At 45.2% G+C, this 19,939-nt stretch overlaps 2 protein-coding genes across 2 annotated transcripts; one reads left to right on the forward strand and one right to left on the reverse strand.

Moving 5' to 3' along the window:
• The first annotated feature begins 392 nt into the window (after positions 1-392).
• Positions 393-19,211, forward strand: LOC140588926 (tripartite motif-containing protein 16-like). The gene is made up of 6 exons (XM_072711589.1): positions 393-1,022; positions 1,979-2,074; positions 2,653-2,886; positions 3,058-3,217; positions 3,591-3,650; positions 18,281-19,211. Exons 1-6 carry the CDS (start codon positions 432-434, stop codon positions 18,811-18,813), a joined length of 1,674 nt encoding a protein of 557 aa, XP_072567690.1. The 5' UTR covers positions 393-431; the 3' UTR covers positions 18,814-19,211.
• Positions 5,293-7,281, reverse strand: LOC140588907 (E3 SUMO-protein ligase ZBED1-like). The gene is made up of 2 exons (XM_072711557.1): positions 6,179-7,281; positions 5,293-5,944 (listed from the first exon to the last, which is right to left on the reverse strand). The coding sequence occupies exons 1-2, from the start codon at positions 7,249-7,251 to the stop codon at positions 5,293-5,295; spliced, it is 1,725 nt and encodes a 574-aa protein (XP_072567658.1). The 5' UTR covers positions 7,252-7,281.
• Positions 19,212-19,939: the final 728 nt, after the last annotated feature.

A 19,939-nucleotide genomic window follows, 5' to 3' on the forward strand; every position in this document is an offset into this window, starting at 1 on the left:
AAATTATGGAAAAATTTTATTCACTCTGAACCTGGTCACCTGACTCTCCTTCCTAACACAAATACACTCCCAGCACACACACAGAAATAAAATGAAAAAAAAATATGACCTATACGTGCCGCATCCTTTATTTTTATAAATATTATATGTAGAATAATATAAAAAAAAAAACAAATCTGTGGATTGACAGTACTTATCTAAGCTTGTTCTGTCTAATTCTGACACAGTCTGTCTATAATTGCACAAACCTGCATGTTTCACCTTTGGTTTTAAACTCCAACTCCAGTGTTTGTCCAGTCTGCTCTTCTCAGTCTGGCCTCAGTCCAAAACCACACCTACTGCAACCTGAGAAGCAGGAAGTTCCTCCCACTCTCACACACAGACAACTGTGAGAGAAAACGAAACTGAATCCTATCAGCGTTCGTGATAAAATGGCAGAAGCCAGTTCCGCACTGGATCCGAACCAGTTCAGTTGCCCAATTTGTCTGGATCTACTGAAGGATCCAGTGACTGTTCCCTGTGGACACAGTTACTGTATGAGCTGCATTAAGAGCTGCTGGGATCAGGAGGATCATGCTGGAGTTTACAGCTGCCCCCAGTGCAGACAGACCTTCACACCCAGACCTGTTCTGGGCAGAAACACCATGTTGGATGAAGTGGTGGAGACACTGAAGAAGACTGGACTACAAGCAGCTACCTCTGCTGACCATTATGCTGGACCTGGAGATGTGGAGTGTGATTTCTGTACTAGGAGAAAACACAAAGCTGTCAAGTCCTGCCTGGTGTGTCTGGCCTCTTACTGTGAAACTCACCTCCAGCCTCACTATGAGTCTCCGGCTTTTAAGAAGCACAAGCTGGCTGATGCCACTGGACATCTGCAGGACAAGGTCTGTTCCCACCATGACAAACCCCTGGAGGTCTACTGCCGTACCGACCAGCAGTGTATCTGTTATCCCTGTATGATGGATGAACACAGAGGCCATGATACAGTCTCAGCTGCTGCAGGAAGGGAGGAGATACAGGTCAGGCCAGAAGTTCTCTTATATAAATTATAAAATTTATTTTAAATAAAAATGACTTTTGTCTTAACACATGTGAGTATAATTGCTATGAAAATACTCAGAGCAAGTCTGGTTTGGTAAAATGAAAGAAAAATTTACAGAAAATGCACATTTAAAAAGTTCTGATTGAATTTGTACTGAAACTTATGGAAGTAAATCTGTGTAATCCGAATTTGAATTTTATATGCCACTGAAATTCTAACATTGAATATTTATGCATTGGAAATATGCATCGGAAATTCGATGGTCTGAATTCTCATGCAAAAATATGAGGTTAAAAATACAAAGACAACATTTCAATGTTGCTCCAATTCGACGGTCCGAATTCCCAGCAGATTCAGAGTTTTTAGTGTCGCAGGAGAAAAGATGCATTATTGTTGTTCACAGTGCAGTTTACTACACAGTGGCCCATTATCAACTGACATGCGATCTGACATAAATCAAATAGGACGTCAGTTGAGTAGCCGGTCCTGCAATGCAGCCCAGGACACATTCGCCTTCACATTGCTATAAGAATGTGGCCATATGCGGCCCAGACCACCTCCCAATGTGGTTTCAGCGATCAGATCTCAGTGCATCTTCAATGTGTCCTGGGTGTCTTCACATCTGTAATTAGCGCTGTGCACTTGTGATTGGATCACCCAGGACGCATGTTAATTCCAGGTGGAAACAGGACCAAGGGGTCTATGGTCAGTTTATCCTACCTACAGTCAATAAATCACTTAGGAATGTCTATCCATCCATCCATCCATCCATCTCCTAACCAGTAATCCAGGTCAGGGTCACAGAGAGCGCCTGGATCCTTTCCCAGGCAGCATAGGGCCCAAGGCTGGGGTCCACCCTGGACAGGATGATTAATGAATATGATCTCAGCTAATGAAACAAACTTGTTTTGCCATCTTGTTTCCTATCTGTAGAAACAAATGGGTGAAACTCAGAGGGAATTTCAGCAGAGAATTCAGATGAGAGAGAAGGAGCTGCAGGAGCTGAGAGAGGCTGTGGCCTCAATCACAGTGAGTATGAACCTGAGGAGAAGATCACAGCTGGCTTGTGATCATATTAATTCTTTCAGATTCAACAGATTGCAGATTTACAGACATGTGGGGATTAATCAAATTAAGGCTGCTGTGGGTTATTCTGAGTCAGAGATTTAATGGGACAAAATTGCTAGATAACAGAGTTTAACCAAGTGTTGCCGCAGTAGTAGCTTATTTATTTAGAAAAATACCATAAAAGGCCCATTTGAGAAAAATGCAACTTTTCTCAACCCAGCATAATGCAAATAAACACCAAGAAAGTCACCTATTAAACTGAAACCTAATGGTGACAACCAACCTGCCCCATACAGCCACCAGTCTCTGCCAAATCCCTGCAGCTGACAGTGTATGAGCTTAATGAGGGATCATTTCCAATCAGTGCTGGCTGGGTTTCAGTACCTGAGGCATCCAGCATGGCGACGCTCCAAACCCCAGCCCTGTGCTGTTTTTATACCTCCTGTCAGCTCACATCTCTATTGTACAATGAGGCTCTCTGGAGTCTCAAAAGGGGCCAATTGTAATTTACCGTCCTCTGCTCCCTGTGTCACCAACAGAGCTCAGCACAGTCAGCAGTGGAGGACAGCGAGAGGATCTTCACTGAGATGATCCGCTCCATTGAGAGAAGACGCTCTGAGGTGACAAAGTTGATCAGAGATCAGGAGAAGGCTGTAGTGAGCCAGACTGAAGCAGACATGGAGAGACTGAAGCAGGAGATTGAAGAACTGAAGAGGAGACACTCTGAGCTGGAGCAGCTTTCACACACAGAGGATCACATCCATTTCCTCCAGGTAACAGAACAGCTACTTTGACAATAAGAAAACCAGAGTATTCAAATGGATGCATGTTCTCATTTGTATTTCAACTAGTCTGTCATTTGTCAGATGTTAATGATCCTGTTAATTAGATTGCCATACATATTTGCTTGGATGAAGGTGTTTAATCAGACTGTGTGTCTGTAGAGGTGCCAGACTCTTCCTGTCACTCCTGAAGCTGGATTTGGACCCAGAATCGCTGTCAGTCCACGCTGCTCTTTTGAGAACATGAGGAAGGTGGTTTCTGAACTGAAGGATCAACTGGAGAATGTTTGCGAAAAGAAAATGGCAGAGATCCATCATACAGGTTGATAAATAAAAACATTTCTCAGTCTGATCTTGTTAATATACACCATGCAGAGAGAGTATGTAGTACAGTCAGCTTCACATTTGTGTGATGAAGTCAGTTTCTTTTTCCAATAAGACTAAATTTTTCTGAAAACGAATGAGCTCTAAATTCTACAGGCTGCAAAACTCATAAATCATGTTTCTTATACAGTATAGAATCAAAAAATCAGTATTATGTGTAACTTACCATGATTTGCAGTTTGTTAAAATGCCTGTTATTGTCCCTCATAATGATAATAATCTACTGCTGTTGTCTCCACAGTGAGTGAAGTCCATCTCCCACAAGTAAATTCCTTTTACTCACATCCCTGTTTCTCTCTGTCTCCTTCTAGTTACCAAAGACACCATCCTACCGGTATTAGTGCCCAGGACCAGAGCAGAATTCTTACAATGTGAGTCTGTTCACACACACGCTTCTCTCTCCCTGAATGAGGTGGAGTGTGTTTTATTGTGTTTCGTTTTCTTCTGCTAGTGGAGCTTCTCTTTCTCTCTCCCGCTGCCTCTTGGCCTTTCACATTTACATGAGCTGTTTATGTCAGTAGCCTTTGAATCCAATTGCAAAGCAAGGCAAGTTCATTCAGGGTGCTTTTCCACTGCACCAGGTACGGTACATTTGGTACTTTCCCTTTTCCATTGACTTCCGTTTGAGTACCAGTACCAAAAGTTCCAGTACACAAAGTACCCTTTCTTTTTTGGTACCTCGGAACTTTGGGGTGGGAATTGCAAACACATTCATTGTTGATTTAAAAGATCATTTTAGAAAGCCTAAAAGCCCAAATAACAAATAAATTGTTAACTGAAAAGAAGTTACATTGTAGAGGCAGCGTATGACTAAACTCCTGCTGATTTAATTTATTGAAAAGCTGCAGCAAACAGTAACGTTTTAAGCCCTGATTGTAATGAGCTGACAGTGTTAGCAGACCTCAGGTCTTCAGGAAGCTCCTTCCACAGACAGGGAGCATAGAGACTAAAAGCTGCTTCACCTGCTTGGTCTTCATTCTGGGACACTGAGTAAACCTTTCCCAGATGCCCTCAGGGGTCTGGATGCTTCACAACGTTCAAGGAAATTAGTGCCATTTAGTGCCTTGTACACAAGTAATAATATTTTTAAATCAATCCTGTGACAATCAGAAAGCCAGTGCAGTGATTTAAGGACCTGTGTAATATGCTCTACTTCCTTGGTGTTAGTGAGGACTCTGGTGGCAGCATTCTGGATGAGCTGCAGCTGTCTGACTGATTTGTTACCAAGACCTGTGAAGACACCATTACAATAGTCAAGCCTTCTGAAAATAAACACATGAACAAGCTTTTCTGTATCTGGTTTAGAGAGAAATCCTTTAATTAATTCTTGCTCTATTTTTAAGGTGGTGGGAGGCTAATTTTGTAATTGTCTTTATGTGACTTGATATTTAGTCCAGAACTACATCAAGATTTCATGGTCAGCAATAGCTTTCAGTCTTTCAGTCAATACAGGGATTTGGGTGCTGGGAACACAGGAAGATGGGCCAGACCCAGGGAAAAGAACATGGACGCGTCAAAGGAAAGAAATTAACAAAACATAACACCTCTTCCCTACTGTGTTAAGATTATAACTAGGGCTGTCAAATGATTAAAATTTTTAATCGAATTAATCAAAGCCTAAAAATTAATTAATTGTGATTAATCGCAACTCTAAATATATCATGTGTGTAAAAATCGGGACAGATAGTGGTTTTTAACACACTTTGTTTTATTTATTATTAATTGTGAGTACAAGCAGAACAAGCAGAACAGGGCTTCAAATAATTGTGAGGGATTGTTACTGAATGTTTTCCACCCGTTTGAATCTAGCCTACACTAGGCACATTGTTTTATCCATATACATTTTCAAGTTCACAGAACATACTGTAGGCCTACTTCAACAGGCAAACAGAAAAAAACTCCAATCATCCTTTTGGGTAAGGTAGATTAGTGCAAAAAAATATGAACAACAGTGTTTTATTGTTTAAATCACATTCAACCATAGAACAAGCTCTAAACACACGGTCCTCTGGTCTACTCATCCTTCAGCCAGTTGCTGAGACAAACCAACTTGTCCACGTTCTCTGAGTGCAGAGCAGACCTCTTCTTGTTCACAATGTGCCCTGCTACAGAGAACAGCCTCTCACAGGGCACTGTGGAGGCAGGAGTGGCCAGGTATCTGCGAGCAAGGCGGGCCAGCTGGCTGTGGGCTCCTGCATGAGCTGCCCACCACTGTAAGGGACAGTCCTCTAAGGCAGTGCAGGGCTCTGCTCTGTAGCGCTGTATGGCTCTGTCCTGCTGTACCTCCTCCTCTGACTCAGAGTCAGAGTCCATCTGCAGCAGGCTCAGCCTCTTCTTGGCTGGACCTTCTTCTGCAGTGTGTGATCCTCTAGGAGAGTCTTCATGTAGCATGCCTGCCAGTGTGGTCCACACTGCTTCTCTGTCAGTCTTGGGCACACTGCGCAGGTCTTTAAAACGTGGGTCCAGTGCAGTTGCAATCTGGAGCCATGCATAGTTGGTATGTGCCTGGCGGGAAGCGAGGTCTTCCTTAAACTTCTCTTTAAACCTCACCACATATGCAGGGTCCTCATCAGTTACTTCCATGACACGCCGCAGGTGGCAGAAGGCAGGTAGAACTACAGAGCAGGAGACGTAGGCCTCTCCTCCCAGCAGTTCAGTCACATATCTGCAGTGGAATACACACACACACACACACACACACACACACACACACACACACACACACAAAGATAAGACAGCAAATTTAAAAAGCTTATTTTAATACTAGGTAATATTAATAAAATATTTGATTTCATTTATTTTTTAAATAAGACGTTTTCATAATAACAAAACTGATTTAAGATGCATGTTTGATACATTTAATCTAAGCCTACAATAATGGTCACAATGACAGGCTCACCTGCAGGGCTCTAGAAGTGTCTCCAGTCTCTGGAGTTTGTCCCACTCTGGAGGCGTCAGGAGGACAAGTTTATGCTTCTGTTTATCCAGAGTCGCGGTTACTGCAGTTTGGTTGCGGATCAAGCGCTTCACCATCTCCAGCGTGGAGTTCCAGCGCGTAGGCACGTCCTGGGCCAGCGGCTCCTGCTTGCGCCCCAGTGACACCTGCTCTGCGTTCAGCTCTGCTGTGTTTGCTGGACTGTGCTTGAAATGGCCAACAATTTTGCGGCATTTAGCCAGTGCAGTGACAAAGCCACTGTCTGTGAGGCTCACTGTGATGCATCTCTGTAGAATGTGCGCGGTACACGGCATGTGATTGAATGGCATGATGCGAGCCGCGGCGATCATATAGCGCGCACTGTCCGTGCCTACTGTTGTCACCTTCTCCTCAATGCTCCAATTGCGAGCAACAGTCTGGAACTGCTCTGCACAAGCCTCCGCAAAGTGACGCTCTTCCGTTTTCATTATAGTCAGCGCAAAGGATGTCAGACCCCAGGTTTCAGTGATTAAATGCGCAGTAACTCCAAGGTAATTGTCATTACTCACTGTTGTCCAGTGGTCTCCTGTCAGAGCCACGCATTCCGTGTGAACTAAAGCCTCTTCTTTTTTCTTTTTCTCCGTTTCATACAGTTCGTGGATTCGAATAGTTATTGTGCTTCTCGCTGGGGGCTTGTAGGACGCGTCCTGAGATGCAACCTTTAAAACATCCGCGAAACCCTTGTCCTCCACAATGCTTAGCGGTCTACAGTCCTTTGCTATCCATTTAGCTATATTGTCGGTCAGTTTGTCCAAAGAAGACTTACTGAGTGGCCTGCGTTCACTCAGAGTGGTCTGACGCAAGCCGGGTGAAGCTGCTGCCCCGACAAACGCGTGTTTGGCATTAAGGTGGTATTTTAAGCTCGAATATGAACGGTGAAATTGAAACTCTTTACTGCAGTGAGTGCAAATTACAACGTGTTTGTTTATTGTCCCGTCTGTGTTCTTCTTGTATTTAAATTCCCCATCCAGAAGGCCATCCTGTTCCTGCTTCTCCATTTTCAGTGGCGCGGTAAACAAAACAATTGGAATTATGGGAGCGACTCATCTGCGCTTATAGTTAAATATTCTAACGTAATTAATTCCAAAATTTAATTATCGCAATTAACGCGTTAATTTCGACAGCCCTAATTATAACTAAAACCAAAAATAGAAAAGAAAAACCCAGACTACACTAGGCTTACTCACCCGAACATAAATACAGAAGGTGGCACTCGCCCTCTAACCCAGTGTGTTTATACAGAGAGAGGACCTACTGTACGTGTTAATGTATGTGCGCACACTTCTTACCTGTTCAGTTTCACAAGGGGGGGGGGGGGGGGATTGCAGAAGACAGGAGTCAGTATTTGAAAGTGATGAGGATGCAACAAACTGGTTTATTTCTTTGAGATACAGTATACTGGGATTTCACATATTGGGCTAGTTTCAGCTTCCACTGGGCAGATTTTAAGCAGACCTTGGGCTGGACCTGGGAACACTGTACTGATGCCTCATTTCCACCAACACGGAGCCAGTACTGGGCTGGTTTTCATTTGCTGCCTTTTGAGAACCTGCCTGCGTATCCACAGGTTTCAAAAATGAATGTAGGTGAAAGTAAGAGTAAAGGTTCATATGTATTCCGTTATGTTGGATTTACAGACGTTCCTCTACTTACGAACTTTCAGACATACGAACAAATAGGATAAGTCCACATTGTGTTCATTGGGCTCCCGTTTCCTATCCGCAACATCAATTTTTTTTTTCTGTGCGCCAATTCCGCCTAGTACGACTTTTGGCCCCTACTCCCGCCGCACTGCAGCATAGTGTGCGTACTTCCAGCATCCCAGTTACCACCTTCATCCCAAAGGAAATGGAGTCCAAAAACCTCAGTCAGTTCAGAGACATTGCCCTGCTAAACGTGGAGGGGAAAATCTTCTTCTCAATCCTGGCTACATGCCTGACCAACTTCCTCCTAGTCAACAATTACATCGATACTGGTTGCCAGAAGGCAGGCATCCCAGGATTCCCTGGCTGCGTGGAACACGCTACGATGATTTGGGAACAAATCCAGAGAGCCAGGCACAGCAAGTCGGACCTGCATGTCGTCTGGTTAGACCTCGCAAACGCCTTCGGCTCAGTTCCCCACCAGCTCATCACCTTCGCCCTGGAGTTTTTCCATGTACCATCAAGCATCCAGAAGCTGATAGCAAACTACTTCAATAGCCTATATGTTTGCTACACAACCCGGGACATCACAACTGCCTGGTACCAGCTGGAGAAGGAAATAGCAATGGGATGTTCCATCTCTTCCATCCTCTTTACATCTGCTTTCCAGATTATCCTGATAGATGGGAGACAAATGGTTGGAGGGGCAAAGCCCCAAACAGGCCAAAGACTCCTGCCCATATGGAGTTACATGGATGATGTCACCACGCTCCTCCAAACAGCAGCATGCACAGCAAGACTCCTAAAAAGGCTGGAGGAATTGCTAGCATGGGTCCGCATGAAAATCAAGCCCACAAAGTCCTGCAGCCTCTCAATCCAGAAAGGGGTTAGGAATGACATCATGTGTTTCACCGTGGATGGCGAAAGGATTCCCCTGGTAGTGGAAGAAGCAGTGCGAAACCTCGGAAGGCTAAATACGGCTGATCTTTCCCACAAGCATGTGGCCTCAGCCGTTACAACTCAACTCATGGACGGCCTTCACAAGATCAATCAGTGCTCCCTGCCCGGAAAATTCAAGGTTTTGTGCAACCAGTTCACCTTGAACAAACGCATAATGTGGCCACTGAAGCTGGGCGAGATCACCATGACAACAGTCCTGAAACTGGAAGCAAAGGCCAACAATTACATCAGGAAATGGCTCAGCCTTCCCCGCTGCCTCCCCAACGCAGCACTCTTTGGCAAAAATATGCTACAGTCCCACTTCAGTCAATCAGCCTGGGCTACAAGAAGGAGATGGTGAGACTGCTATTTGAGCTAAGAGATTCGCCAGACCCGTCTATCCGAAATGCAGAAAGTGGAATGTAGCACAAGCGGTGGATATAGCCACAGAGAGGCTGAAACACCAGGAGATTGTGGGCTTTACGCAGCCTGGCAGAGCTGGATTAGGATGGGAAACACCAGCACTAAGATGGTCTAAAGCCAACAAGAAGGAGAGGAAAGATCTTATCATCTCCGAGGTGACCAAAATGGATGAGGAGCAATACAAAGTTACAGCAGTGAGGCAACAACAGCACGGCAAATGATCCACCTGGGAAGCTGTGACCAGCAGGACCATTACCTGGGCGGATATGAGGAGCTCAGCCCCCGTAACCTTTACACCTGGTATGGCTCAGAAGAACCCTGCTACCTCTGCAGCTCCCCAAACCCAGGCCTCAAGCACATCCTTTGCAGCTGCAAGGCAGCACTGGCACAGGGCAGATATAGATGGCGGCACGACAAAGTCCTGTGCAAGCTGGCTGAGCTGCTGGAGACACGGAGGCGGGAGGTAAACTGTGCCAGCATCCCATCATCCGAGGGATGGATCCAGTTCGTTAGGCAAGGGGGAGTAGCACAGTGCAGCACCAATGCAGGGGTCACCCTCTTGTCCCCGGGGGTAGAGAGGATTTAGGTCGCCAGCTGAAATTTCCGGTGCAGATCACCAGTTCACCCCTTCGCCCTGACATAGTGCTCTGGTCAGCACCCGCCAAAGTAGTCATTCTGGTGGAGCTGACCGTCCTATGGGAGGAGGAGATGGAGGCTGCCTATGAGAGGAAGAAAGAGAGGTGTGCAGACTTGGCTGCTGCATGCTCTCAAGCCGGCTGGAAGGCTCTTACATCCCCGGTGGAAGTCGGGTGCAGGGGCTTTGTGGGAACATCCATGCAGCGGCTCCTGAAAACCTTTGGTCTCACAGGCCACAGGAAGAGGAGAGCAATGCAAGATCTAGCTCATGAGGCAGAGTAAGGGAGCTTCTGGCTCTGGGTCTGAAGGAAGGACAAGGCGTGGGGGAGAGAGGGATCTTAGGGAAGGCTGCAGGGAGTGTTAGGGAAACGTCCCTTTCGCTGCTCCACCACCCTGAGATGTTCCGGGATAAAAGGAGCGAAACATCTGTGAAGGGAGGCTCCCGACTGACGACCCTGCAGCCGGCCAAGCGGCACCATCGGAGGGGCGTCAGGCAGAAATGCTGAGCAGGTAGTTTTACCTGTGCTTGTATGTAGTTCATGCATAAAAAGCTGTGCATAACCTTTATTTTGATTTCTACCAGCAGAAATCCCTCCTGTCAATTGCTTGTCCTCCAGAAATCTTTGAACTAGAGACTTCATCTTTCCCTTGCACCATTCTGGGTCTCTGCTCATGAAGGAGGCTCCAAACATAGAATAGAATAGAATAGAATAGTTACTTTATTGCCATTCAGAGATACACGGGTTAGTGCACAACAGAACGAAATTGCGTTGCATTATTTTGCTCAACATCAGCCTGGCAGAGTGTGTAATAAATATATATAAAAAGATGTATATATAAACATATAAATAGGAGAGGTTTAAATACCTTTTTTGCGGCACTATTTACAGAGAGATATTGAGTATGAAGACAGTAGACAGTGCAAGACACAGTGCAAGTTCTTGAAAAGTGACATGTGCATGGATGGAGAGACACGGAGTGTGGGGGAGGGGGTGTAGGGGAGGGGCTGTTATGAGTTCAGGAGTCTGATGGCTTGAGGAATGAAACTGTTGCAGAATCTGGCTGTTCTGGTCTTAATACTGCAAAGCCTCTTCCCCGAAGGCAGCAGGGAGAACAGACCACGGTGCGGGTGGGTGGAATCCCCGATGATGTCACGGGCTCTCCTCAGACAGCGTTTAAGTGCAATGTCCTGGATGGATGGAAGAGAAGTCCCGATGATCCTCTCTGCAGTCCTCACCACTCTCTGCAGCAATTTTCTGTCTGAGGCTTTTGAGCTGCCAAACCAGATGGAGATACAGCTGGTCAGCACGCTCTCTATGGTGCCTCGGTAGAAAGTGGTGAGGATGGGAGAGGAAAGGTGTGCTCTCTTCATCCTGCGCAGGAAATGCAACCTCTGCTGAGCCCGTTTTACCAGTGAAGTTGTATTTGGTGACCAGTCCAGGTTTCCAGTCATCTGCACACCCAGAAATTTTATGCTGCTGACCACCTCCACGACATTGTTGTCAATGACGAGTGGTGAATGACTGGGCTGTTTTCTCCTGAAGTCGATGATCATCTCCTTGGTCTTTTCAACGTTCAGGATCAGGTTGTTATGCCTGCACCATCCCACCAGTCGCTTCACCTCCTCTCTATAGGGCTGGTCGTTGTCGTTCCTAATGAGACCCACCACTGTTGTGTCATCTGCGTATTTTATGATGTGATTCGAGGCAGATGCAGCACAGCAGTCGTGAGTCAGCAACTTGAACAGCAAAGGACTGAGGACACAACCCTGAGGGGAACCGATGGAGAGAGAGATGGAGCTGGAGATGTTGTTACCCAGTCTCACTGACTGTGGTCTGGCAGTGAGGAAGTCCAGCAGCCAGTTGCACATGGGTGTGCTGATACCCAGGGGGCCCAGTTTGCTCACCAGCTGCTGGGGGATGATCGTGTTGAACGCTGAACTAAAATCAACAAACAGCATTCGTACATGAGTGTCCTTGTCCTCCAAATGTCCTAGGCTCAGGTGAAGAGCAGAGGAAATGGCATCTTCTCTGGAGCGGTTTGGCCGGTAAGCAAACTGAAATGGATCAAATATAGGTGGCAGTGTAGAGATGATGTAGTCTTTCACCAGCCTCTCGAAGCACTTCATCATTATGGGAGTAAGTGCAACAGGGCGATAGTCGTTAAGACATGTGATGGTGGATTTTTTGGGCACTGGAATGATAGTAGCAGACTTGAAGCATGATGGAACGACAGCCTGCACCAGTGAGGTATTGAAGATGTCCGTAAGGACATGTGCCAGCTGGTCAGCACACTCCCTGAGTACTCGTCCTGGAATGTTGTCGGGGCCTGCTGCCTTCCGTGTGTTCACCTTCCTCAGGGTTCTCCGGACATCAGCCACATTGAGGCTCAGTGCTTTTTCATCCGGGTGAGGATTGGCTTTTATTGCAGGAGTGATGTCATTTCTTGCAAATCTACCGAAAAAACTGTTGAGTTTATTCAGTAGATGTGGGTTGTTATCACACAGTGGAGCAGCCGCATGCAAACTGCCTGACAGTGGGGTATTTCAAAGGGATCTTTTCTTGCACTTTCTTAACAATTCTGGAGAGTCACCTTAAGCAGTCCTTTCTAAATTCGAGGACAGTGAGGTCACCTACTCTGTTACTACTCTTGCTTTGAAGAGCCTACCAAGGAGGGATAGCACACATCGAGTAATTAATACATAGGGAATGAATGCAGTATATTTTTTATTTTTTTAAGTATACTCTACATATAAAACAGTAACAATGAATTACCTTAAGGGCAGACTCAGCACCCAAGCCAATGTCAGCATTGACCCAGTTCCTCTGGTCATCAGGGTCAAGTTTGGTCATTTGAAAAAGAGTGATATCTTGGAGCAGCTCCCTTTTGATGAAACGTATCACCAGACTCTATAAAATGAAAAAAAAACAAAATGCAGAATACCCACTTAAAAATCATAGAAGACAAAAACTTTAAAAACATTTTTAAATTAAGCAGATATCTGGCTCATCAGTCTGGTATTTCTTCAAGAATGGACAAAGAGTTCTGGAGATTGGCTGAAATCAGGGGATCTTCATTCGCTGCTTAAATAGTATCAAAAGAGGAGGTTCCAGGGTTTGGTAGCTCTTTTCCATGGACTGCCTCCACATACTCTTTAAGCTTTGGCCATACCTCAATGGCTCTCTCTGCATCAGGCAGATTTTCCACACATCTGTGTCCACAGAATGGGAGTGGAAAAGAGATGAGTCTGTAAGTTTTGTATAATCTTCTCTTCTTGCAGGGACATTGTGAAAAACAAAGTGCATTGCTCTCAACAGTTTCTTGATATTCCATGTAGAGAAGCCAGTCTTGAGTGAATTGTGAAGTGTGTGCAATCCACAGCTTTCAACATTAATTAACTGCCGACCTCCATGTACTGTAGTTCAGCATGTTCTTGCTGGAAATTATTAAGAAACTTCCAGTTCACATTTACCCCATCCATATTGATGGAAAGGAGATTCTTCATGTCTAGTAGGCGCACACAATCCTAAGAACAGAAATATTTTATTTAAACAATTTGACATGAGAAAGAAAAACTGAAACGGTTACACCATGTTTGATTGCAAATTTGCTTATAATTTCAGAAATATTTTAAAACTCCATCTAAAAGCAATAAGCTTCAATTAAATGAACACATCTTGTATCTTTAAATCATCCAAATAACATTCCATGAACAAAAACTCTGACTACACTTACTTTGAAATGGTGCTGCAGATCTTCAGCCTTTGAATGTTCCATGTGCTGTGATCCAAGATAACGTGACTGGACATCACCAGCCTCCCAAAATCGAACATGGACATCTAGTCGTTTATTTTTTGTTGACCGGTTGAAACTTTCATCAAACATCAGTACAAATGGTCCTGCATTGTTAGCTGCAGAAATCAGTTCGTTTTTGAAGTGTGGGGCAAGTCCAAACTTTAAAATGTAGCTAGTTTTGTCCTTTCCACAGGTGAAAGATTTGGCTATTTCTGAATCCAAAAACATTGCCTAGAACAACTGAGAAACACCTTCATTGGATGCGTATGAGTGGTGCTGCACGGCAGTGTTCAGACACCAGAGAACCTCCCCCTGCAGTGTCGCACTCGATCCAAATGACGCTCGAAGAGTGCTCGATGTTCCGACGGTAGTGTTCACTACAGCTGCAGTTGTGCTGTTTGTGGTGGTCGCGGTAGTTGCTGAAGACATTACGTTGTTGGTTACAGAAAAGTAACTAGCCACAGTTGACTGTGTCTACCTCTCACACCTGATTTGTGGCTGTCTGACTGCATGTGAGATTTCACACAGAAATCTTCTTTTCAAACATCTGGTTTTCCGACAACTCTGCACGACCGGTCGGAAGCTCATGCATGAGTGGAAAATTAAAAAGCAAATGGTGCTATTTCACTTTAATTTTCATTTTTGCAGGTTTTTTTGTGCACAGACTTTGAAAACTAAATGGCAAATTGGAGATTGTATTTTCTTTTTATCATTTTCATTTTATTTTTTGTAGAAAATACCTCCCATAGTTTTGACATACAACGTTCAATAAAACTGGGGGGGGGGGGTGGATTGTACAATCACTGCCTACACAGTGAGCTGCTAATTTTGTGGTACTGCTGCAGCATTCTCTGTACAGACACTCCTCACTTAACGGCCGAGTTCCATTCCTATGACTAGGTCATTAAGCTAATCCAGAGTCTTTTTTATTATTGCTTTAGACTTCAATCAGGCAAATCTGAAGCCAGTTTCCCCCAAATTCTTCCAACATGTGAACTTCCCAGCTAGAGAGAGAATCTGTCTGGACAATGTTTGTACAACATTTGTGAGCCTACAAGGCCCTTCCCCCCCTCACCTCGGCTACTCAGACCATGTCACTGTGTTCATGGTTCCTGCGTATAAATCCCTGCTGAAGCTCAACAAACCAGTCAGTAAGAGTGTGGCCAGCTGGTGCCGTCTCAGCTCTCCAAGACTGCTTTGAATCTACTGACTGGGACATTTTTAAGGAGGCTGCTATAAATGGTGATGCCATTAACCTGGAGGAGTATATAAACTCTGTGATCGATGACCACGAGAGCCGACCAAAAGCCCTGGATGATGAGGGAAGTGCGCACACAGCTAAGAATCAGAAATGCAGCTTTAAGACCTAAAGACAAGGCTGCCCTCAGGACGTCCAGAGGCAACCTGTCCCGAGCTATGAGGACAGCCAATCAGGCACATGCACAGAGGATCAATGAACACTTTAATTGCACCAAAGACACACGCCGTATATGGCAGGGCATTCAGCCAATCACGATCTACAAGCCCAACCCACACATCAGTGGTAGTGATGTCTCCCTTCCAGATGAGCTAAACAACTTTTTTGCAGACTCTGATGTACAGAATAAGGAGCCGACGACAAGTTACTCTGTCTGTTCACAGCTGATGTGAGGAGTACTCTATCCAGAGTCAACCCACACAAGGCTGCAGGACCTGACAACATAGCTGGCCGTGTGCTGAGAGAATGCACTGACCACCTGGCTGGTGTCCTCACAGACATTTTCAACACCTCTTTAAGCCAGTCGTCTGTCCCAGCATGCTTCACATCAACCACCATCGTCCCAGTGCTGAAGAAGCCATCAGTGACAAGCCTGAATGACTACTGCTCCATAGCACTCATGTCATTCATCATGAAGCGCTTCGAACGGCTGGTCATGGCAGACATAAAGACCAATCTCCGTACCTCTGTAGACCCTCTCCAATCTGCATACTGGTCCAACAGGTCTACTGGGGACACCATAGCCTCTGCCCGTCACCTTTCCCTTACACATTTGGATAAGAGAATCACATATGTTAGAATGTCATTCATGGACTTCAATATGTCCCTCAAAGGCTGATTGTGGACCTGAGGGGGTTAAGCTTGAACACCACTCTCTGCAACTGGATCTCGGATTTCAGGTGTTTTAGGGCATGTCCAACTGGGAGGAGGCCCCGGGGCAGACCCAGAGATTATATATTATATATACCTTGAGAGATTATATATAATATATACCCTGAGAGATTATATATAATATATACTACATTATCGATTATATGTTATGTATATTAGATTAGGTAAGTGGCACAAAATGGATGGATGGATGGAACTGTATTGAAAAATAACGCTACTTATGAAAGGAGGCAAGTAAGAATTTCAAGTTAAAATTCCATTGTACTTTGTACATATGACACTGCTTTCTTATAAACTTATACTGCCATTAAATTTTGAAGCCGCTCTTCACAGAAGGACAAAATAGTGTTTGGAATATTTTCTTTCTTGCCTCTGAAAATATACAGTTCTTCTGGCTGCTCATTCTTAAAAAATAAGATGCTACTTTAATACTATCTGTACCGTATGTAAAGACAATGTCCTGTGACAAAACGTGATCATACTGCCACCCCAATCTCTGGTGGTACTGAATCTTGCACATGCGTCGCGTTAACCTCATGTAGCTGCACAGACGAAGCATGGTAGTTTGCAAACCCTACAGGTAATTTACAAGGTGATAATACTGCTACATACATATAAATGCGTATGCATTTGTGTGCAGCCTTGTTCCGAATTGAAAATCTCACGCCAGCCAGTTGATCAAAGTTGGCAGCCCTGTGAAATGGCGCTTTGAATTTGTAAAACGTACACAAGCATGCTTGTGTATGTGTGCGCCTGTTTGTCTATACGCATGTGTCAGGTTGGGTCTTAGACTCCACCTGGAATAACATCTCAGGCTCTATTCCCCCCCGCCACACTCCCTGCCGGTGGATGGGGTCTCCGGCTGCCGATGCGTTGGTGGCTCTCGATGTCCGGGGTTGGATGCTCTGGTGTGTGCTGGCTCACTCTCGGCGGTTGCCTGACGGGGCCTGGCCCTCCCGGCTCTGTCGGGCCCTGGCTGGGGGGTGGGGGGGCCCTTGGATCTCTGGTCCCAAGCTCCGTTCTGCCCTGGTGTGGCCGGCTGTCGGAAGAGCCTGCGGGCTCGCCCCCACGGCCCCTTGGGGCTCCTGCAATGTGGCTGCCAGATGACCCCCCGCCGGAACTATCCTCTGCCCTTTTCTGGGTGTCTGGGGCCCGGGTCTCCTCCATGTCAGCTTCATGTCCTGGGGGGGCGGGGCTGTGGCTCCCCACACACACTACTAGACATTTACATGGAGAAACCTTATGAACACCAGCGCACTGACACACACAGGTGTGCACACAGGTGTGCGGACAGGTGCACATGGACGCGCGCTGTCTTAATCGGCTGTTGCTTCTGGGCATGTGTTGTAATGCTGGGTGTGTCTGCTGTTCAATAACATTTAACGTTTGATTTTCGATGTGATTCGTTCAGATGTTGGTTGTTGTTTTCTCTCTTCAGCAGACATTGAAGCAGATTCAGTTTTTTCTTTTCTTTGTTTTTCTCTCTCTCTCTCGGTCACTCTCTCTCTATCCCCCTTCTTCTCCTCCCCCCCCCCCTCGCTCCCTCTCCTTCTCTTGAGGAAATATGAGGAAGTAAATAAAAACAAATAAATAAATAGATAGATAAATAAATAAATGTTTAAATAGAAATAAAGCAGTCCTCCGCAGAGGGGGGGTGGTGGAGGGGGAAAAAAAAGAATTTGTAAAACGTAGGGAAATATACACAGACCTCACTGCTGTGGTACGTGAGCAGGGAATATCAGAATAATAATTTACTAATAATAATACTTAAATATGGCAAGAGCAAAGTACACAGCTTGACCGGAGAACTATGAACATTTCCGTGTACGCATGCGCGGTGCAGATACGCGAGTGTTGCGCTTTGCGGAGAACCAGCCTAGATGCGTCCGCGTCCGCGTTGGGAGCATCGCGTCGGCTCGCTGCTGGAGAGAGGTGTGTGTCCAAAGTGGTTTGAAAGAAGTTCATATTGTGACGTAAAGACAAGCTTACTTTTAGTGGTAATCTGTGTCGTATAATTTTATGGTTAACATGTTTGATAAATGCTGTTTGTAATTTTATCTACCAGTAATTAAGCCTATTAGTTTAACACGCGCATCATTTTGGCCCGTCTTCCCGCCGGCGTCGCGCGGGCGTCCGACATTTCCTGAGGTATTTCACATACTTGAATTCCTGCTTCGTTTTTATATTTTGTGTATCGTACAGAATAATAGAGCGCAGGCTAAAGTGCAGTTCGGTCCCCAGCGAGTCTCTCAGCGCGGCGTGTCTCACAGCGCAGGGGGCAGCCGGAGCGCCGCAGACTCGGGCGGCTACATGATTATATTGGGAATAAAATGTGTGTATTGGAGCGAGTTCTGTGTTAGTGAGTGTGTGAGGTGTGACAGTGATGATGATGGAGATGTTGGGCTTCGTGATGGGATTAATCGCTCTTCCTCTTGCCTACAGACTCCTGCCACCTGACGCTGGACCCCAACACAGCACACAGATACCTGTCTCTGTCAGAGGGGAACAGGAAGGTGACATGTGGGGCAGAGCAGCCACATCCTGATCATCCAGAGAGATTTGACGGCTGGTACCAAGTTCTGTGCAGAGAGAGTCTGACTGGTCGCTGTTACTGGGAGGCTGAGTGGAGTGGAGATGGAGGCTGGATAGGAGTGACTTATAAAGGAATCAGGAGGAAAGGAGACAGTGATGACTGTGGGCTTGGATACAATGACAAGTCATGGATGCTGTTCTGCTCTCCTGACAGTTACTCTGTCTGGCACAATAATAAAGAGACTGACATACCCATAGAGCCCTCAGACTCCTGCAGAGTAGGAGTGTATCTGGACTGGGCGGCAGGTACTCTGTCCTTCTACAGAGTCTCCTCTGATGGACTGACCCTCCTGTACAGCTTCACCTCCTCATTCACTGAACCCCTCTGTCCAGGGTTTGGGGTTCCTATAAACTCCTCCGTGTCCCTGTGCATGCTGGGATAGCTCACTGTATGCTGGAGGAATCATTTTTACCTTATCAGAGTGTCACATGTCGCTGCGTCTCCATGGCAAAAAGGTAAAATCTTTGCTTTTTAGCCAGTATAACCCTTTTTACTCTGTCTGAAGTGTGACGTATGTTAGACAAAATTGAATGTTTGTTCAGCTTGCCAAACCCATGCAGAATATGACTTATGATGTTTTTCTCTGACTTATGTTCTATGTTGACTGTGAATGCACAAAAATCATAGTCATCATGCCAAAACAAAATCATAGGACATGCAGCTGTACCAATAAAGTGAATTCTGATTATGAATAAAATAAAATGTAATGAAATGTAATCCTGATGAGTGGGGGGGGGGTGCTTTTCCCCTCCCCTCTTTATGTACATTTTATATATTTCTGTCTGTATATTGTATTTGCTACCTGTACACTGACAATAAAGGCTTCCTATTCTATCCTATTAATGTCCCGGTTCAGCGCTGCCCGAAGCGTAACTGAGTAACACACTTAATCCGCGCTCTCTGGTGACTGAGCGCAGCAGCCTGATATCGCAGCGGCGATGCTTTGGCCAGCAGGGGGCGGCAGACGGCAGACATTTTATTAGCTCAAAACCTACAGCGGTCCCGAGGTAAAGATAAGTAATATAATCAGATTAATCATATGTTAACTAAGTAAAGATAAATAATATAAAATCTTAATAAATCATGTTAGTACTACATCAAAATTTTTGTGATGTTGGAAAACAAACACCTGATCATCAATGATGCAGTGTAGGTGATTACCAGTTACCAGAAATAAGATAAATTCGGTTTCATTATATATATATATATATATATATATATATATATATACATATATATATATATATATATATATAGAGAGAGAGAGAGAGAGAGAGAGAGAGTGTTTAGGAATGACACTGTCAGCCACAATGTGTCCCACAATACACTCACACTGTCATTGCAGCAATACAGATATACCCCTGAACACAGTGGAAAGGTGGATTCTTACTCTGATGTCCCTCTCCTTCCTCTGGAAGCAAGTTTCCATTTGTTATTTACAACTGATGCACTTTGTTTGTATCTGCTGCTTTCAAAAGAATTTCCCCCCGAGATCAATAAATTTTATC

The sequence above is a fragment of the Paramormyrops kingsleyae genome, chromosome 4 (assembly GCF_048594095.1).
Source record: "Paramormyrops kingsleyae isolate MSU_618 chromosome 4, PKINGS_0.4, whole genome shotgun sequence".
NCBI lineage: Eukaryota > Metazoa > Chordata > Actinopteri > Osteoglossiformes > Mormyridae > Paramormyrops > Paramormyrops kingsleyae.

Coding starts and splice junctions, on each gene's coding strand:
- LOC140588907 (XM_072711557.1), bottom strand. CDS start 7,251: ATGGAGAAGCAGGAACAGGATGGCCTTCTGGATGGGGAATTTAAATAC. Junction 5,945..6,178: donor ACACTTCTAGAGCCCTGCAG/GTGAGCCTGTCA, acceptor ATTCCACTGCAG/ATATGTGACTGAACTGCTGG.
- LOC140588926 (XM_072711589.1), top strand. CDS start 432: ATGGCAGAAGCCAGTTCCGCACTGGATCCGAACCAGTTCAGTTGCCCA. Junction 2,075..2,652: donor AGGCTGTGGCCTCAATCACA/GTGAGTATGAAC, acceptor TGTCACCAACAG/AGCTCAGCACAGTCAGCAGT. Junction 2,887..3,057: donor ATCACATCCATTTCCTCCAG/GTAACAGAACAG, acceptor GTGTGTCTGTAG/AGGTGCCAGACTCTTCCTGT.